Raw genomic sequence first — 18,421 nt, 5'->3', positions numbered from 1 at the left:
ATTTTCAGTGGGGGAGAAAAATTTGCTGCTAAAACCACAGCACTGTCAATGTTGCCTATCTTACTTGGGAATAAGAAAGATTCTTGGGAATTAAGCTCCCATCACCAATTAAAAAAATCTATTTTTGAAGGATGCAAAGGTTCTTTTGCATGTAGGTATATGAAAATCTTTTACAAATTTATGGTCTACTGGGCATAGTTAGAATTTGCACCAGGAAATCAACTAGACGCTTGAGCATTAAAAACATTAATCTTTTTAAAAATCCCATTATAGGGCAAATGGTTTAGTTAATAATAAGTCCTAAGGAAAGAAAAAATTAGTGGGTGTGGAGGCAGGGATGTGGGATTAGAGAAAGAATGTGGAAGAAAAAAAACCAAGAAATGCCTTCCTCAAAGTGTAAAACGATCAAACTAAGTGATATAGGGGGAAAAGTCCTAGATTAGGATCTGGGGAAAAAACAATGGCAACCACCACTAAGTTTGAGTAAGAGCTCTGCTTTGTACTAGGCTTGGGATGTTGACCCAGTTAATAATATGTACATCTCAGCTTTCTCACCTGTAATTTCTCACCTTTATTCACCCAGCCTGTTGTAAGAATCAAATGAGGTATCCTATTGAAAAAGACTTGTATCAGAACAAACCTGTAAGAATAATTGAGCGTGGGGAAGGGGAGAGAAGGTAAATCCTTCTCTTTCCTACTCCCATTGTCACAGACCTGTAAGACAAAGTACAGGCCCTACAAGCTGAATATTATTCAGGACAAAATCTACTAATATTGCTCATTTCTTTACACATTTCCTCCGTTTTTTTCTCTTCAGCCTTTTAAAATTAAAATATAGTTAATTTTTGTGACCTATGTTTATTGGAATTTAAGCAGTGACAAGCTGTGACAGCCGGGCTCAAAAATGCTTACTTCTAATAAACTTTAGAAAACTTGTAGTAAAATTTCAAATTATAGTAATAAGATAGAATTATTTATGTCACATTATAGAATTTTAAATTTCTGACTCTTGTGTTTTTATTATGTTGTGATCTGCTCATTTTGGGGGTTTGGAACAGCAATATGACACTATGTCACTTACCTAAGAAAGCACTCTGTTGTTTCATAGCACATAACCCCAGAGAACCTTTCTAAAAGGAAAGTCAAGAAATGTATTTAGGGACTTCCCTAGTGGTCCAGTGATAAAGAATCCACCTCCTAATGCAGGGGACGCCGGTTGGATCTCTGGTCGGGGAATTTAGATCCCACATGCTGCGGGGCAACTAACCCCGTGTACCACAACTATTGAGCCCGCATGCTGCAAACTACAGGGCCCACATGCCCTGGAGCCTGTGCCCCGCAACTAGAGAGAGAAAACTCACACACCACAACTAGAGAGAAACCTACGCGCCACAACGACGAACCCAAGCCACAACAAAAAGATCTCGCATGCCTCAACGAAGACCCCACGTGCTGCAACTAAGACCTGATGTAGCCAAAAAAAAAAAGAAAGAAAGATATGTATTTAGCTATTTAGAGGTATATAATAGGAAAATAAATACTTCATTCTATACGCAATCCTTTTTGGACAATGGCTCTCATATGTACATTACCCCTGTAGAACATGCAAATTCAGACACACAGAGACCACACAGACAGCGTAAAACATGGAACATCACAGAAAAAACTGCTTATCAGTCAGCTTTTATCTTTTCAACCACAGGTTTTCTCTAGCAAGATATGGCTAATGGATTGTTAATAACTGTTAACAGTTTGCTCTGTTTTCTGCTTATAACAACAAAGTGAAGGGCAACCTACAAGGCTGTTATTTCCTACGGGAAATACATGGTCCTAGTGTGGAGACAATTTGACCTCTGGATATTTTCTTCTTACAACAACACTCAGTGAGTGCTGACACTGGGAGTCATGACTGTTTCAGATTAGCCAGGAAAGACTAAGTGGTAATAAACCTTTAAGCAAAAGAATAAAGTAGCCTAACGGATTAGTGAATATCTACTTTACGTATGAATACTCACCTAGATAATTCTATCTTTGCACTTGGCTTGAAGTATTTGTATGTGAAATTTTTTGTATGGAGGACAAACAACAGTAATATCTATCATTCTGTGAGCATGCACAGGGAAAGTACTGGAAGTAGAAACAAGAGACACAGGCTTACTACAAGTCTTTTACCAAAGTTCCCAAATCAGAAATGCCTCTTATCTACTTACAGATGTGTAGTAGATGGGGGTTGAAACTTGGACAAATCTAGGTTGGAGAATGATCTACTATTTTACATTTCAATGGAATATTATCTTTATACGTATTCCCAAGGCTATGTTTGCAACTACAAAAAAGCATAGGTTTAATTTGGAAGCCACAAAATATTTAGGTAAATGAAATCTTTTGCTACAAAGCTACTATCTTGAAACTCACTTTTATCATTATTTTTTACCCACTTATTATCATAAACAAACTAGTTCTCAGATTCTGCACACAGACAGCTTTATGTAAAATATATAAACATTTGTCCAAATTGATACCCAGATAGCATAAATATGGCAATTAAGATTGCATCTACAGATGTGCATGTACAATGTTGTGCAAATTATCACAATTTCAAAAATTATTCCAATTGGAATCCAAGTAAAGCAATTAGTGAAAAAATACCCATGCAGAATTTAAATATCTCAGAACGAAGTTTTAAACGTCTTCAGTAAAAGTTCACACATTTAAAATAGTTTTATTCATTTTATTTGTATATGTCAAAATACATTTTTATTTCCAAAATAGTGGGTTTTGCAACTAGTTTCATGCAGAAACAAGGTCTGCTCAATACTACCAATAAAATCAATATAGCACAGTAGCTGTTCAGTTTTAGATACAAAGAATAAATAACCTAAATATAAAACACTAAAATATTAGAAACATGTATTTAATCATTCTTCACAGGCATCCAAACTTCACAAATATAATCCTTAGCATGCCTAACTGTTGTGCAACCAGAACATGTTGCAGTCACTCAAACTGACCAATTATCTGTATATTTTACGTCCACATAAGACCATGGAAATTCTTTATATTCAGACCAACCATTCATACAGTTCAAATATAACCAAAAATAAAATTCCCACAACTATCCTTGTACCTTTAAAAATCAAGAATCCTGAGCTTGGTAGTAAGAGCATAACCTTATATCTTCATAAAACCAATCAAGAAAGAGAGGACTTAAAATCCTGCTTACCAAAACACCTTTTCCCAACCCCAAAGTAATCTAAAATAGGCAGTAGAACACAATGACCTTTTAAAATGAAGGGGGTACAAATTCACATTTAATATAGTATACAATACAATCAATAATACAATTAGCTACTATAAGCTTTACAATGTACAATTTATTCAAATGGCTGAACTGTTCAGTGGTTAAGGAGACAGTTATGTGCCAGAAAGATAAGAGTATTTTTTGCATGGTTTAATGAAAATATAAAAGCTATTTGTCCAAATAAAAGCCATCTTCATATGTACTTGGTTTTGCTTTTTTTAAAAAAAGGCCACTGAAATGTATAAAATGGTCTGAACATGATGGCGGTATCAAAGTCAATGCCTCTTCACATGGCAATAACAGTGCATTTAACACGAACTCACGTTAAGTCTGCAAATGATTTCATAGCATTACTTTGGCTAGCACAACAGTTATAGACAGCACTCAGATAAATACAGGTATGTGAAATGTGAAGCAATTACCTTATGGAACTTTAATTATGGTTGAATACTATCAAATGAAAACTGCAAATAAAAGTAAAAGCATTTTACAGTAGAAAACTTTTGTAAAGATAGGGCTCCACATAAACGTGTTATTTTAAAAGTCTTTATATCACATTGTTAGCAAATTTTGTTTTTAACACTATTATGGAGTAGCCTACTTTGCATTAACAGACATTTGAAATAAGAAACAGTCAAGCATGCCATGTGGTGGTCTAAAAATCAAACAATACACTTATTTATATATACAGCATCACTCAGTACCTGCTAAAATGAATGTGAAGATTAAAGAATCTAACATCTTATACTACAATAATAAAAAACAAACAAAAACAAAAGTGACCAATGAAGGCAGAAAACAGGACTTAAAAGAATCTAATCTCAACTGACTTTAAAGCATTCATATAAGGAATAAATGCATATTGCACAAACAGTGAAAGCAAATGTTCCACCAAGCAATTCAGTTCCAGGTGGGGGACAACACAGCATCAGCCTAATATATGACAATGATCTCAGAAGAGCAAGTGTTCTTTTCTGTAAATGAGAAAGCTGTGAGACAGGAGAAGAGTCTGCCACATGAAGAGCTAGAAGGAAAAAATACAAACCCAAACTCAGATGTAAAGCAAAAAAAAAAAAAATTAAATATCGAAAAACTGGAAACTGTGGCACATCAAAAAATGCTGAATAACTGTCTTCTGTGAGAGCTGAGTTTTTGTTGACACAAAAGTATTTATGTACAACTAAGGCTTACTGGTTAAATATCTGAGGCATATCTGGCCTTGAACACTTTCCTTATATGCTGGAGCTGTAAACAAGTTTTCTCAGTCATAAAAAAAAAATCTTCTCAGCAGCTGCATTAACATGAAACAATGGTCTTGATACAAGGAAAAAAAAAAAAAACCAGAAAATTAAACAAAACAAAACTCCTAGATAAGAGGGCATTTGGCAGGATATCCAAAAATGACAGTCTCCAAGGATTCTTCCCAGGCTTCCAGTGACTGTCAATTATGGTCCACTGGGTTACTAATATGTGCAATTCCAATTACTTGCTGCTTTTTCTTTTTTTATTTGGAAAGTTTGCTTATAACTCTGATCAAGGCCCCATTTTCATCCTTTAGCCTCTGGTTGTCTGCTTTTAGGTCTGGTAACATCTATGAGAAGAAAAACAGAAGAGAAAGTTTTAATTCAATAAAAAGATAAAATATGATTCTTAATAAATGTTATATTTTTACCACAAGACACATGAACAAGCTTTGTCAGTTATATATATTTCTAGTGACTAAAACATGTATCAGGAAGAAACCCCCCCCATTTGTGAAGCTAATTAGTTTAATAAATGATGAAATGAAAGGTTTATTCTCCCAAAGTTATCAATTGAAATGTACTAAATCACTTGACATTATGAGTCACGAGCACACCATATTAGAGCAGCCAAGGAAAGGAAGCCTATTTTTGTTAGGATAGGCTCTTAAAGGGAATTCCTTTAAGAGTTCCTGTCAGCCTAAATTAAGGCCTTTTGCTTTATTTATGTCAGACCTCAAACCATACTGTTATTCCACAAGAAAACCAGCTTATTTAGGGAAGTTTTGAGGGAATTAGACTTGTTCTAAATTATTAAAATTACTTAAATGATTTACCTTGTACTAAGTTTAAGTGCCTAGTACAATGTCTGATCCAAGATAAGTGCTCAATTAAATGATAACAAAGCAATTATTACTATCATTAGAATAGTATAAAATAATTTATAAGCCAAAGTAGTAAGTCTGAATTTATAAAAATATCCAAGCATAGAAAAATATAACTAGTATTTGGAGTAAATAGAAAAACACACCCTTACATCCTGAAAACAAAACTATTTTTTGTTTTACAGACAAACTGAAGGAGGGGGTGGAATTATTATAAGTTGATTGGATTTTCTACTAAGAATGATTTAAATCACATGTGCTCTGCCAGATTTGCTTGGAAATGGAATAGCTTATATTTTAGACATTAAAATGTACTTTCCAAGATATTTAGGTCTCTTTCCTCAGCTTTCAAAATGTACTAGGTTATCAAATTAGATAAAAGTAAAACTACTTGCAAAATTACCTTAAGCAAAATCTTTATGAAGAGTTTAATATTATGTGGAACCAATCAATTCTTACCTGTGCTCAGAATGCATGGATATAAAATACAGTAATCTGAAGTTTATTAGGATAAACTAATAAGTTTATTAGGATACCGCTGTTAATAGAGAACTACGTGAATATTAAAGAAGATGGTTCTGACTGAAAATGACATTATTTTGAAAAGCAGATAATCCATGTTTAATCTTCGGCTTCAACATACATTAATTATATGTAAAATACATGTTCCATTTTCTTTCTAGTAAAGAATTTTAAACAGCCATATTTTTAAGTGCTAAAATATTCGTAGAGCCAAAATGTGCACTAGCTTTGCAAAAGTGCATCCAAGTCTTTTATCTAAATGCCTCGATCATTCCCTCAGTTTACTGCAGTTTATCAGTCACAATACACAATTAGTGACACTTTCTAACATTCTGAGAAGCCATGCATAATTAAACAGTTATATGATAAGCTCCAGACACAATGGCATTAATTTGTAAAAGTGAGCTCAAGACACGCTTACTAATACAAAAACACCTGCCTGGCTCTACTAAGAAGAAATGATGAAACTATAAATTATAGATTCACAGACTGCAGTTGCCTACAGAACCCTGAGCGCTTGGCTACCACTCTTGTCAAGGCCCTATTCTCAGTCAGCAGTCGCTCATTTAATTCTCTCAGAGTTTGAATTTGCTTTATTTGGTGCAGATTCTGCAGGAATCAGAACATAAAGAAATAGAAAATAAAAAATAAGAAAGTGGAAAACATAAAGAATCACAGATAACAAATGTAAGAAAAAAATTAAGAGTCTTAAAAGAATATTCCATGAAATTTGCAAAAGTAAACAGTGTAGTTCTAAAATTCCTTATCAAACAAAATACACAGGCAAACAAAATCCAAAAACACTTTCTCCAGAGCCATTCAATAATGTTTTAATAAGAAACTAAATAATTCAATAGAAAAACATTTAAGTCTTGAAACTCTAATTCTATGGGCATAATTTCCTATGCATTAGTCCATTAATTCATAATGTGATAGGTATTTTATGCAAGACAATGTAATAAGAGGTAATCAATTAACTATGTCATTCTTTTTTTTCCTGAGAAGAATGTACCTTCCAATATTCAAAATGAACTTATTTTCACAGGTGATGCAGCATTTGATAAACTGTACCTCTGACTGTCCACTACTCTAATGTCCTTTATTTTTACTTACTTACTTATTTATTTATTTATTTATTTTTTCGTGGTACGTGAGCCTCTCACTGTTGTGGCCTCTCCTGTTGCGGAGCACAGGCTCTGGACGCGCAGGCTCAGTGGCCATGGCTCACAGGCCCAGCTGCTCTGCGGCATGTGGGATCTTCCTGGACCGGGGCATGAACCCGTGTCCCCTGCATCAGCAGGCAGACTCTCAACCACTGCGCCACCAGGGAAGCCCCTAATGTCCTTTATTTTCAAAAGAGAACATTTTTATAGTGATCCCTCCTCACCAGTTATTCTCCAAGGAACAGAGTATTTGAACTGCAACAAATAAATGATAAATCCCAAATCTTATAGTCATTATTGTCCAATTTATTCTATACCTGAACATCAAAAGTGCCATAAAAACTGATTAACAAAAAGATTTGAGTTTTAAATACTTTTCTAGCTCCCCTAAAACCTGGATTTAGGAAGAAAGAAAAGCACAAGATATAGATAACTCACAAATTGTATAAGCGGCTTTAAGAACAATTAATGTAAACATAGTATCTGTAATGGTACTGTAAAATTTGAGTTTATACTGCAGCATGATTTACTTACTTTGAGCTCTTCTTCCATTTCAGATATTCTTCTTTCTAGAGCTCTTCGTTCCTAGATGAATTTAAGGTACTAATGTTAATGATATAATTATTATATTCTTAAATTTTCTTCTAAATTGTTAAATAGTGACACTTTAGAATAAAAAATTAAATCAGGAGCAGTGTAGAAAAAGATGCGATGCCAGTGATGTGTAAAGAGCTTTCCAAAATTTGAGAGAAATAAATATGAAGATCATTATTTTGTTACTTCCTGTAAAGCTCTTTCTTTAAAGCTTTGACTTTCTGGTAAGATGCTACATAACACGTTTAAACTGCTTTTAGTTCACGTAAAACTTAGGGATAGAGTAAACCAATACTCAAGACTGAGGATTGAATAGAAAAGGAAAAAAAAAAAAGAAACTCACACAAAGATGCAATTACTCTATAGTGATAAAAAGCAGAAAAGCAAGAAGCAAACGTGCCTAAAATATCTATACTTTAAAATTTCAAAAGGATCTAAGAGATGTTCATCTCCTCCACCCACAATGTTAACTAGTCATTATTTGTCCAATTGACTTTATAGCTTTGTATTTAGTTTGATAATCTACATAGCATTAATGCAGTGAATCTAATGAAGAAGCAACTGTAGCATTTATTTTAAACTACCTTGTTTCAAAGAGTGATAGGCAAAGGCAACATACAGTATATTACTGCAGTGTACAGTTTTATTCTCCCTTAAATAATAAGCATTCTAGGGTGTTATGCAAAAAGCAAGCAGCAGTAATTAATGTGCTTAAAACTTTGGTTAGGTCATACCGCCCAGAAGATACTGACTCTTGCCGGTCACCTTTCAGATACAAACCATTTAAATTTAGTTTAATCACACTGAAACTATTTCTAAGACATTCTTTCCCAGATTAATAATTAATGTTGATATTTAGTAAAGCAGTACATTTACTGTAAATGTTAACGTTTTTAGAGTATGTGATTTTAAAAAATAGATGAAATCCTACCCATAGTCTTATAAGTACTGTGTTATTCTACTATTAGCATGTTTAAACATTATTACACAGACAAAAATGTTACTTTTGATAAACAGACCTTTCTCCTATTTAACAACACATCCATGACACATTCATAAAAACCACTGCACTTCTCAAAATACTAGGATATATAATATTATATTTGATCCTCATAACTGTGAAATATCAGCAACAGCATTATTTCCTCCAACTGACAGGTAACAACCCCATCATTCTCAATTTTATTATGTGCCTTCAAGATTTTAACTATGTAGTGGTAAAGCAAGACAAGAGCACTATACTGAACTGCCTCACTGCCAAACTGACAACTGTAAAGTTGCAGGAAATTTCTTATATTTAACAAATAAACTATTACCATTTAAAAATATGGTTAAGAGAAAAAAAATGCATATAAAGTGCTTAACTCAGTGCCTGCCTGGTATGTAAAAGAGTGCTGAATAAAAGTTAGCAGTTATTATTAATACTATGATTACCAATGTCTGTTAAACTGAAAGTAGATTAACTACTTCATAATTTATCTGCATTTGACAGGCAGAAAGAGGAGGTCAGGTGAGAATGTCAGAATATGAACATGTATATATTGTAGGTGTATAAGCCTAGATGAAAAAAAAAAAGATAGACATTAAACCGTCACTTATCTCTACGTGATAGGGAGATTTTATTTTCATCTTTTGTTAAAACTTTTGTAATAAATACATTACTTTCACAAAAATATTCTTAAAAATGTGACTATCTCAAAAACAAATAATATTTTGATTAAGTATATGGTTATCTATGTCTTTCATCTCAACTATTAGTATGGATAAAAGAGAACTGAAAACATTTCTTTACTGTTTCACATATCTTGGATATAAAATTCAGTAAGTTATATTGTGGTATAATAGCATTAAATTTAATAAAATAAGTGATTCCAAATTTTTAGCAATTATAAGTTAGATCAATAGTTTTTTAAATGGCCCAGAACAATGATTTTTATTTTTTTTATTTTTATTTTTTTTTAGAACAATGATTTTTAAAACCTCAAGAAATCATAATAAAACTAGGAGTTATTATACATTACAATTTAGTAAATAACATAGACATTAATTTATGTTTATATATTCGGTATTTTTATCATTTCTCTCCTTTTTTGGGGTCAACAAGGTAAATTTTTAAAATAGAATGGAAGAAAATATTCTCATATCAAGTGCTCTTGACTATTTATTCTTTGATCTAGAGATCAGAGCTCCACAGTATGTAATTTCTTCTCTGGCTGAAACCTTGAAAATCTAGCCACTGCTCAGCTGTACTATAGGTACTCTTTGAGTTAATTTTTTCCATTAACTTTTGATCATTTATAGATCTTCAACTGCTCAGACTAAACTTGTGGAGTTTTTCTTATGCCCACTGACAAATCCCTGGGCAATAATAATAATAAAAGGAGAAAAATACAAGTGAATATATCATGGCCAGATAAAAAACTGTAGAAAGACATAAAATGGTAAAAGGATTTTCTTGTAATCTTTTTTTGTTTGTTTTAGAAGAGCCTACTTAAGTTAAATATTTAAACTCAAAATTAAATAAAATATTGATAATTTAACTTTAAAAAGAATTTGAAAATTTGGTCCCCAGATCTTTAAAAACTTTAAAAATGGAAGTATTTTAATTTTGTAAATAATTAAACTAAATGTATATATGATTAAAGTGTTTTAAGTATATCACCACAGAAAATCAAAGAGAGATAAATGGCATTTTAAAAATATCAGATTCACTATCACAATGTGTACATTTCATAATTAAGGCAAGGTATGTTTTATTGTACATTAAAAGAATAACATGGTAAATTTAATTTAACAAGGTAATTTCACCCCATAAGACCCTATAAATAAGATAAGCTAGAAAACATTCATAATCAAATTATTGAATATTAATTTAAACTAATTAAAACTACCATCCATAAAAACAAAACTAAAGAAAACCAAAAATCTTACCATTGCTTATATAAAAAACAAAGGGGGAAATTGATTACTTATTCAGTAAGATGGACACTTACCCTTTTTTCCATTTCCAATAGTGACCTATCAGCAAATCTTTCTTGTCTCTGCAAGGAAGTAAGAAATATAAAAGAGATGTGACTGTAATAAAGATGGGGAAAGGGAGAGGACCACAGTAACTCTCCTCTACTGGTATTCAAAGAAATCACACTATTCAGGAGTAATACACAGGTGTAAGCAAAGAACAGGGAAAACAGGATTTCTACTGAAATAATAAAGAGAGGAATGCTTAGGAATACAATGGTCTCCACAGTTCTCATCGTTTTTATGTATCGGTTTTCCTCGGGTCTTTACAGTTGAGCTGAGAGTAAGGATGGGTGAGTACTATGGAGCAAAGCCAAAAATATCCTAGTTTTCCCTCCGATGTTCAAGCTCTCTCTTTTCCTACACCAGGAAGAGTGGCTAACCTTAGTGCTCAGATTCCACGACCTTGACTGAAATGTACTTTGGACCAGGCTGTGTGACTGTATCCATGCAGTCAGCCTAGTAAACTGGCCTTTTGGTCCTCTCTCACAGCTACCTTAGTCTTGCTCACTCCTTCTCTAGAGTTTTTTTTCCCAATCATCCATGTTCCAAAATTGGTAAGAAGGTTCATATCCACTGTCACTTATAAGAAATCCTAGCCATATAGATTTTCTTCTGGTAAGCTCAGGTCTCATTTGTTTCTGCTTCTTGTACTATGCAATCAACTAAAGTTGATAAAAACTGAGATCTGGGGGATGAAAAGGGCCCTTGGGGTTTTAAGCCACATGCTGCACTCAATACCAGAGAGCTGTGCATATGGGTATTGAGCACAGGACCAGTTAAAAAACAAGTGCTTAGTTCTCATTTACATTGACCTCTGTTCATACCTCTCCCTTGGGATTCCTGGTCTATTTGCTGAAAATGAATTCATCAAAAGGCTCATTCCCCAGAAACCAATCTGCTGAATAACCAATTTAAAAAATTTACCAAACATGGTTTTTGACAACTACTTAATAAGAATGCTCTGCTATGATCATTAACCACAAAATATACTTTAAAAAACTCTCTACATACACATATATGGTTCATCACTGATTAAGCACAACTTCACTGTTTACTTTGGTGATTTAAAAAACATTTCTTGGGACTTCCCTGGTGGCACAGTGGTTAAGAATCTACCTGCCAATGCAGGGGACACGGGCTCAAGCCCTGGTCTGGGAAGGTACCACATACCGTGCAGCAACTAAGCCCGAGCACCACAACTACTGAGCCCACATGCCACAACTACTGAAGCCCTCATGCCTAGAGCCCGTGCTCCACAACAAGAGAAGCCACCGTAATGAGAAGCCCACGCACTGCAATGAAGAACAGCCCCCCGCTTGTCACAACTAGAGAAAGCCTGCACGCAGCAACAAAGACCCAAAGCAGCCCAAAATAAATAAATAAATAAATAAATAAATAAATAAATAAATAAATAAATTAAATAAAAAACATTTCTTTAGGGGACTTCCCTGGTGGTGCAGAGGTTAAGAATCCACCTGCCAATTCAGGGGACATGGGTTCGATCCCTGGTCTGGCAAGATCCCACATGCCGTGGAGCAACTAAGCCCGTGCACCACAACTACTGAAGCCTATGCACCTAGAGCCCATGCTCTGCAACAAGAGAAGCCAACGCAATGAGAAACCCATGCACCACAACGAAGAGTAGCCTCCACAACTAGAGAAAGCCCATGTGCAGCAACGAAGACTCAACTCAGCCAAAAATAAATAAATAAATAAATAAATAAACAAAACAAAACAAACATTTCTTTATATAATTTTCTCTTCTGTCAACCCTTTCAACATTCATATTTTTGTATCATCAGGGCTTGTAAACCAAGTTACTTTTTGACCCTTTTTTGCACAATTTCTTTTTTAACGTTATAGTATATAAATAAAGATCTAAATCATGGCCATCTAACTTGTTTTATTTATTTTTATTTATTTATTTTTCTGCCCACGCTGCACAGGTTGCAGGATCTTAGTTCCCCAACCAGGAAGTGAACCTGTGGCCTCAGCAATGAAAGCAAGGAGCCCTAACCACTGGACTTCCAGGGAATTCCTAATCTGTTGTTTTAAATCATTTTGTTTTTTGTCCTTACTCTTCCTGGAAAAATAGAACTTAATGTATTCCCATTGCTTACTGTTAGAAATCAAATTCAGAATTTCAAATAAGATGAGACTTTCAGGGATTTCCCTGGTGGCACAGTGGTTAAGAATCCACCTGCAAGGCAGGGGACACAGGTTCGAGCCCTAGTCTGGGAAGATCCCACATGCTGCAGAGCAACTAAGCCTATGCACCGCAACTACTGAGCCCACATGCCACAGCTACTGAAGCCCACGACCTAGAGCCCGCGCTCCGCAACAAAAGAAGCCACCTCGATGAGAAGCCCGCGCACCGCAACGAAGAGTAGCCCCCACTCACCGCAACTAGAGAAAGCCTGTGAGCAGCAACGAAGATCCAACACAGCCAAAAATAAATAAATAAATATTTAAAAAGATGAGACTTTCAGCTAATTCTGATATACTTTTGATGTTTTTATTTTATTTTTAATTAATTAATTTTATTTACTGTTTTTATTTTTGGCTGCGTTGGGTCTTCAGTGCTGCTTGCGGGCTTTCTCTAGTTGAGGCGAGCAAGGACTACTCTTTGTTGCAGTGCGCGGGTTTCTCATTGCGGTGGCTTCTCTTGTTGCGGATCACGGGCTCTAGAGCGCAGGTTCAGTAGTTGTGGCTCACGGGCTTTGCTGTTCTGCAGCATGTGGGATCTTCCTGGACCAGGGCTCAAACCTGTGTTCCCTGCATTGGCAGGTGGATTCTTAACCACTGCGACACCAAGGAAGCCCAACTTTAGTTAATATTTTTGGTAACTATTCTAGCTAAAGCTGTTAAAATAACAATTGGTAAACCTGGTGAATTGACATTTGACAAAATCATTATTCATTAACTGGTTTCTGGTAAATTAACCTATTTCCCTCCCTTGGAGACTGTACAGGGAGTAGGGTGGCTGGGTTAAGGCAGGATTCAAGGATTCTAGAGTCCTTGGCTAAATACTATCACATAGGCCTAAACTTCAACTTTAATTCTTTTGGCTGTGCTGCGCCCTTTGCACGATCTTAGTGGATCTTAGTTCCCCAACCAGGGACTGAATCTGGGCCCACGGCAGTGAAAGCATGGAGGCCTAACCACTGGACCACCAGGGAATTCCCAAGATTAATTCCTAACAGGATGATCGTTCCCTTGGAAAAATTCCACGTGACTATCAAAACTGCCACTACTATGTATATTCATGAACAGTTACAAAAGAAATGTTAAAAAAAAACACAAAACGTCAGGTGGAAAGATTCACAGTAGACTTAAATGCTCAGGATAAGTAACTCTAAAATTGAACACAAAGTTTAATGTCCTATCAGTTTTACTTTTACATATTACCTAAATTTTTCAAACGACATTTACATAGTGTAAGATACTAACTTTGAATATTTACTCAATATCTCATACTCTAATTACCCCTCCTATTATTAACTCAGTATACTGGGCATGATACTTAGAATGCCTGCTAAGGCAGAAGCTGTCATACTCTTTAATGCAGTGATTTATTTCTCTGGTAACAGTCAATGGGATCAGAAATTGGTACCTGACCCAAAGGAAGCTTGCAATAGTTGTCCAGTGTCCTATGAAATGGTCACTAATAGGTCCATGGGCACTAACAGGACTGCTTCACGTTGATGATAACTGGCTAATTCTATCAGTTCCCCTCTCTTCTAGAGTTTGAATGAGAAACATATAGGAAGAATTAGATGACAAGAGAGTAGGCAGAAAAGCAGAGAAACATAGAGATGGCAGTAAGCAGTGGAAACACAGATTAGCTGAATCACCATAAGACAGAATACTACAGTAGGGAGCAGTGGACATTTTTATTTAGAAAATATTATAACCAAATCTCTAGAGCTGAAACTATTTTCAGGGAACTAGTTATAATACTTTGCAGCGGCTCACTAAGCTACTAATGCAACGTGAAGAATGATGACGTTCCAGTTTACCATGAAGCCTAAGTGTAAGACGGCAAGTTTAAACTTGTGTGACAGTCCAAGTTTTTATGACACCTCACTATGAAACGTGTTCTTGTTCTGCTGTACTTCACTCTGTATTTTCCTAGTAAACCCTCATTACCTGATGGAATCTGAGTCTTCATAACCTCACAAGGTTAGCGTGATACCTGTAAATTTAGCACAGTCTCCACTGTACATAGACAATTGCTTCACAATGTAATAGTGGTTAACAACAAAGAAGGACCTGGTAATAAGTGTAAGTTCAACATAGAGAATTTTAAAAATTATGAGAAAGATGAGTATAAAAGAATGGTCACAGAAAGTATGCAGTCTCATTTATAGAACTGAGGACGCCATTTTAGATCAGTGTTTTCAAACTGGATTCTAAAAGTTTAGTGCAGAAGTGTGTTTATGCTAGAAGTCTTATGTTAAAATTAAACAAGTTTGTTTCCTTAAAAATTACAGGACTCGTTAGAGCCTTTAACATATAAATAAACCCTGTAAAATCTCCAAGATATAGAATATATAGTATTTCTCAGTTTCTTGGATCACAAAGCTCTTTCCTCTTCTTTTTTTTGTTTTGAAGGGGGGCAAGAGAAGGAAGAGGGAATGTGCCAGAACTATCTCCCAGAACTAGTGTTTTATGAAAAAAGAGGTTGAGAAACAATTCTTAGATCATACACATCCTAGATCATATGTACAAGGCTGTGAGTTCTGCTTGGCTATCCTAGTTTTCTTGTCTAAAATTATCTCTACTAGGTTATTGCACAGAAGGAAGGTAAAAGGAGTTATGACTAAAATTATCTTCTTCCAGAATTATTATGTCAAATTAGGTTTTTTTTATTAAACAGGAAACATTCATAATGAATAAAAATTATTATACAAAATTTTATGGCTTTAAGAAGATTCTGTATAGATAGATGCTTTGCCTTGCTACATTTGGTATGCTGGAAATAAGCATTTAAAATTCTTCATGTACCACAACATAGGTATTAAAAGGCTTAAAAATACCTTGACTTTCTACCGTAAGGCTATATACGTCCATATTTTAAATTTACTTTAGAAGAAAATAAATTATTGGTAAACTGTATTATCTTGATTCTGTCCTATTAATAAATAAGCTTTTATCAATAACCAAACTTATATCTAGAACATAAGAGAACATTTCAATGCAATTTTTAGATAGAATAAATCACAACCATTATCTTTAGAGTAACAAAGAGAAAAACGTACAAACCTGGGTGGCCTTTTCCAATTGCAATTTAAGATCTGTCAGTTCCATATTTGTATCATGTAGTTGTGCTTTCAGCTTTTCATTTTCAGCTAGAATTTGTTCATAAAGCTATACAAATTAGGGGAGAAGAACAAATTACTTTTCTGCTTTTTTACTATTTTAAAGAGATTTCCCATTGATTACAATATTAAAACAAAGATTAATGTAACATATGAACTATTAAAGAAAGCATTAAAAATATTTTAATGCTTTGTGGTCTCAAGGCAGAAATTTTTGGTTATTCAGGTGTATTTGTCCCACATAAACTCTTTAAAAACTAGTTCTGGTATTTAAAATTTATTACTTCACTGAAAATCCTGACTTTTCAGTTTGATTAAAAAAATTCAGTTATCTGATAAAGAGGGACCACACAGCTGCACAGTGACCACAGCTGGAGTTCAGGAGCATTATGATTTTTATTTGGGGTCTCTGAGCTTTTCTGCCTATCATTCACTCTTTAATTCCTGATACTGAGATGGGAGTATCAGTTGCATTTATCATTATACTTGTATTATTTTTACTAAAGGTAAAGGGAAAGTGAAATATTTCTTGAACACTTTCATAGCACCTGGATCTACTACTTCTTTCCTCATCTCTACTACTACAACCATAGATGTCTACAATCATCTCTTACCTAGATATTTCTATTATTAGAATTGTTCTCCTGACCTCTCTTTAATCTGTTTTATACAAAGCAGCAAGAGTTAAATTTTCAAAATGACAATCTAATAATTTTCATAGGCCAACCATTCCATTAACCTCCATACATTAAAAACCCTTGAATGGCTTCCCAATGTTCTCAGTATAAGGAAATCCTTAAAACAGCCTGTAAGGCACTGATGGTTTGGTCCCAGCCTACACATCTGTAGGTGCAAACTCACACCACCATCCCCTTCACTCTACTAGCCACACTGAAAATTTAATTACTTCAATACATCATGTACCCTCCCACCACCAGGCTGGTTTGTGTGCTTGCCCTTCTCTCCATCTGGAACACTTTTTTCTCCCATTTTTGCCAGTTAACTACGAATCGTCCTTCTGTTCTTGGCTGAAGTGTTACTTCCTTAGGAAATCTATCCTTAGGCCCTGTCACTTTCTTTTGTTACACACTTTTATAAAACCGTTTCTTTACTTCAGGATAATGGTTTCAATTTAAAAATTATCCATTGATTTGTATCATTATATGATAAGGTCTGTCTGGAAGATGCTCATAAGAGCAGGGACAGGATCTCCATCTCCACTGCCCATGAGCAGAACTTCACTACTAATTTAAGCACAATTCAGTGTTCAGTTCTTTACTGAACAAATGAATCTTATTCCTAACATAAACTGACCCTCTACCTTCCTTTTCTTGATTTGGCTTGTAAGAAAGTGGGTGATTCAAATAGCTGGGGATATGTACAAATACCACACACCTTTTTCCTCCACAACAAACTTCATTAGGTTTATTCAAAGCTTACAATATGAAGAATCATGATCTTCAGAATTCTAGATAATTTTGTTGCTAGGACTTATTTCTTAATTAGTTCCATCCTTAACTCTTAACAGCACTTGAACTATCTCACAAGTTTTTCAGTTACCTAGGAAATACTATACTGTCCTGGGAAAAGCTATATTCTTTGGCTGCTTCCTATTAACAAATAAAGAAAAGATTTCACACGCACGCACAACACCCTCCCCCTCCCCCAAATCTACTCAGTGCCCCCTTTTAGCTCAGCCACAGTATTACAGTACTGGCCTGAGAGACTTAAATGTGCAGGAAGTCCTGGGTACTTTCCCTTTTCCTTCAAATAAACAAATAGTTTTTTTTTTTTTTTTAACATCTGGTGTGTTAGTTTCTGCTTCATAACAAAGTGAATCAGTTATACATATACATATGTTCCCATGTCTCTTCCCTCTTGCGTCTCCCTCCCTCCCACCCTCCCTATCCCACCCCTCTAGGTGGTCACAAAGCACTGAGCTGATCTCCCTGTGCTATGCGGCTGCTTCCCACTAGCTATCTATTTTACGTTTGGTAGTGTATATATGTCCATGCCACTCTCTCACTTTGTCACAGCTTACCCTTCCCCCTCCCCATATCTTCAAGTCCGTTCTCTAGTAGGTCTGTGTCTTTGTTCCCATCTTACCCCTAGGTTCTTCATGACCTTTTTTTTTTTTCCTTAGATTCCATATATGTGTTGGCATACGGTACTTGTTTTTCTCTTTCTGACTTACTTCACTCTGGATGACAGACTCTAGGTCCAACCACCTCACTACAAATAACTCAATTTCGTTTCTTTTTATGGCTGAGTAATATTCCATTGTATATATGTGCCACATCTTCTTTATCCATTCATCCAATGATGGACACTTAGGTTGCTTCCATCTCCTGGCTATTGTAAATAGAGCTGCAAT

At 34.9% G+C, this 18,421-nt stretch overlaps 1 protein-coding gene across 3 annotated transcripts in view; it reads right to left on the bottom strand.

Annotated features, from left to right (window-relative positions):
* Positions 1 to 2,462: 2,462 nt before the first annotated feature.
* The window catches only part of PPP1R12A (protein phosphatase 1 regulatory subunit 12A), a 92,142-nt gene continuing 76,183 nt past the window's right edge, over positions 2,463 to 18,421 (bottom strand). For 2 of the 3 annotated variants that reach the window (XM_007450154.1, XM_007450156.1), the window contains 4 exons: positions 15,992 to 16,096; positions 10,699 to 10,746; positions 7,646 to 7,696; positions 2,463 to 4,892 (listed from right to left, as the gene is read on the bottom strand). In XM_007450154.1, the coding sequence (XP_007450216.1) occupies positions 4,806 to 4,892; positions 7,646 to 7,696; positions 10,699 to 10,746; positions 15,992 to 16,096 (291 nt within the window). In that variant the 3' untranslated portion in view covers positions 2,463 to 4,805. The remainder of the gene's footprint in view (positions 4,893 to 7,645; positions 7,697 to 10,698; positions 10,747 to 15,991; positions 16,097 to 18,421) is intronic. The other variant, XM_007450155.1, reaches the window with a different exon arrangement.

Source organism: Lipotes vexillifer, unplaced genomic scaffold (assembly GCF_000442215.2).
Source record: "Lipotes vexillifer unplaced genomic scaffold, Lipotes_vexillifer_v1.1 scaffold694, whole genome shotgun sequence".
Classification (NCBI taxonomy): Eukaryota; Metazoa; Chordata; class Mammalia; order Artiodactyla; family Lipotidae; genus Lipotes; species Lipotes vexillifer.
Note: the sequence above shows the minus strand (reverse complement) of the source record. Positions and strands in the feature narration are given on the sequence as shown.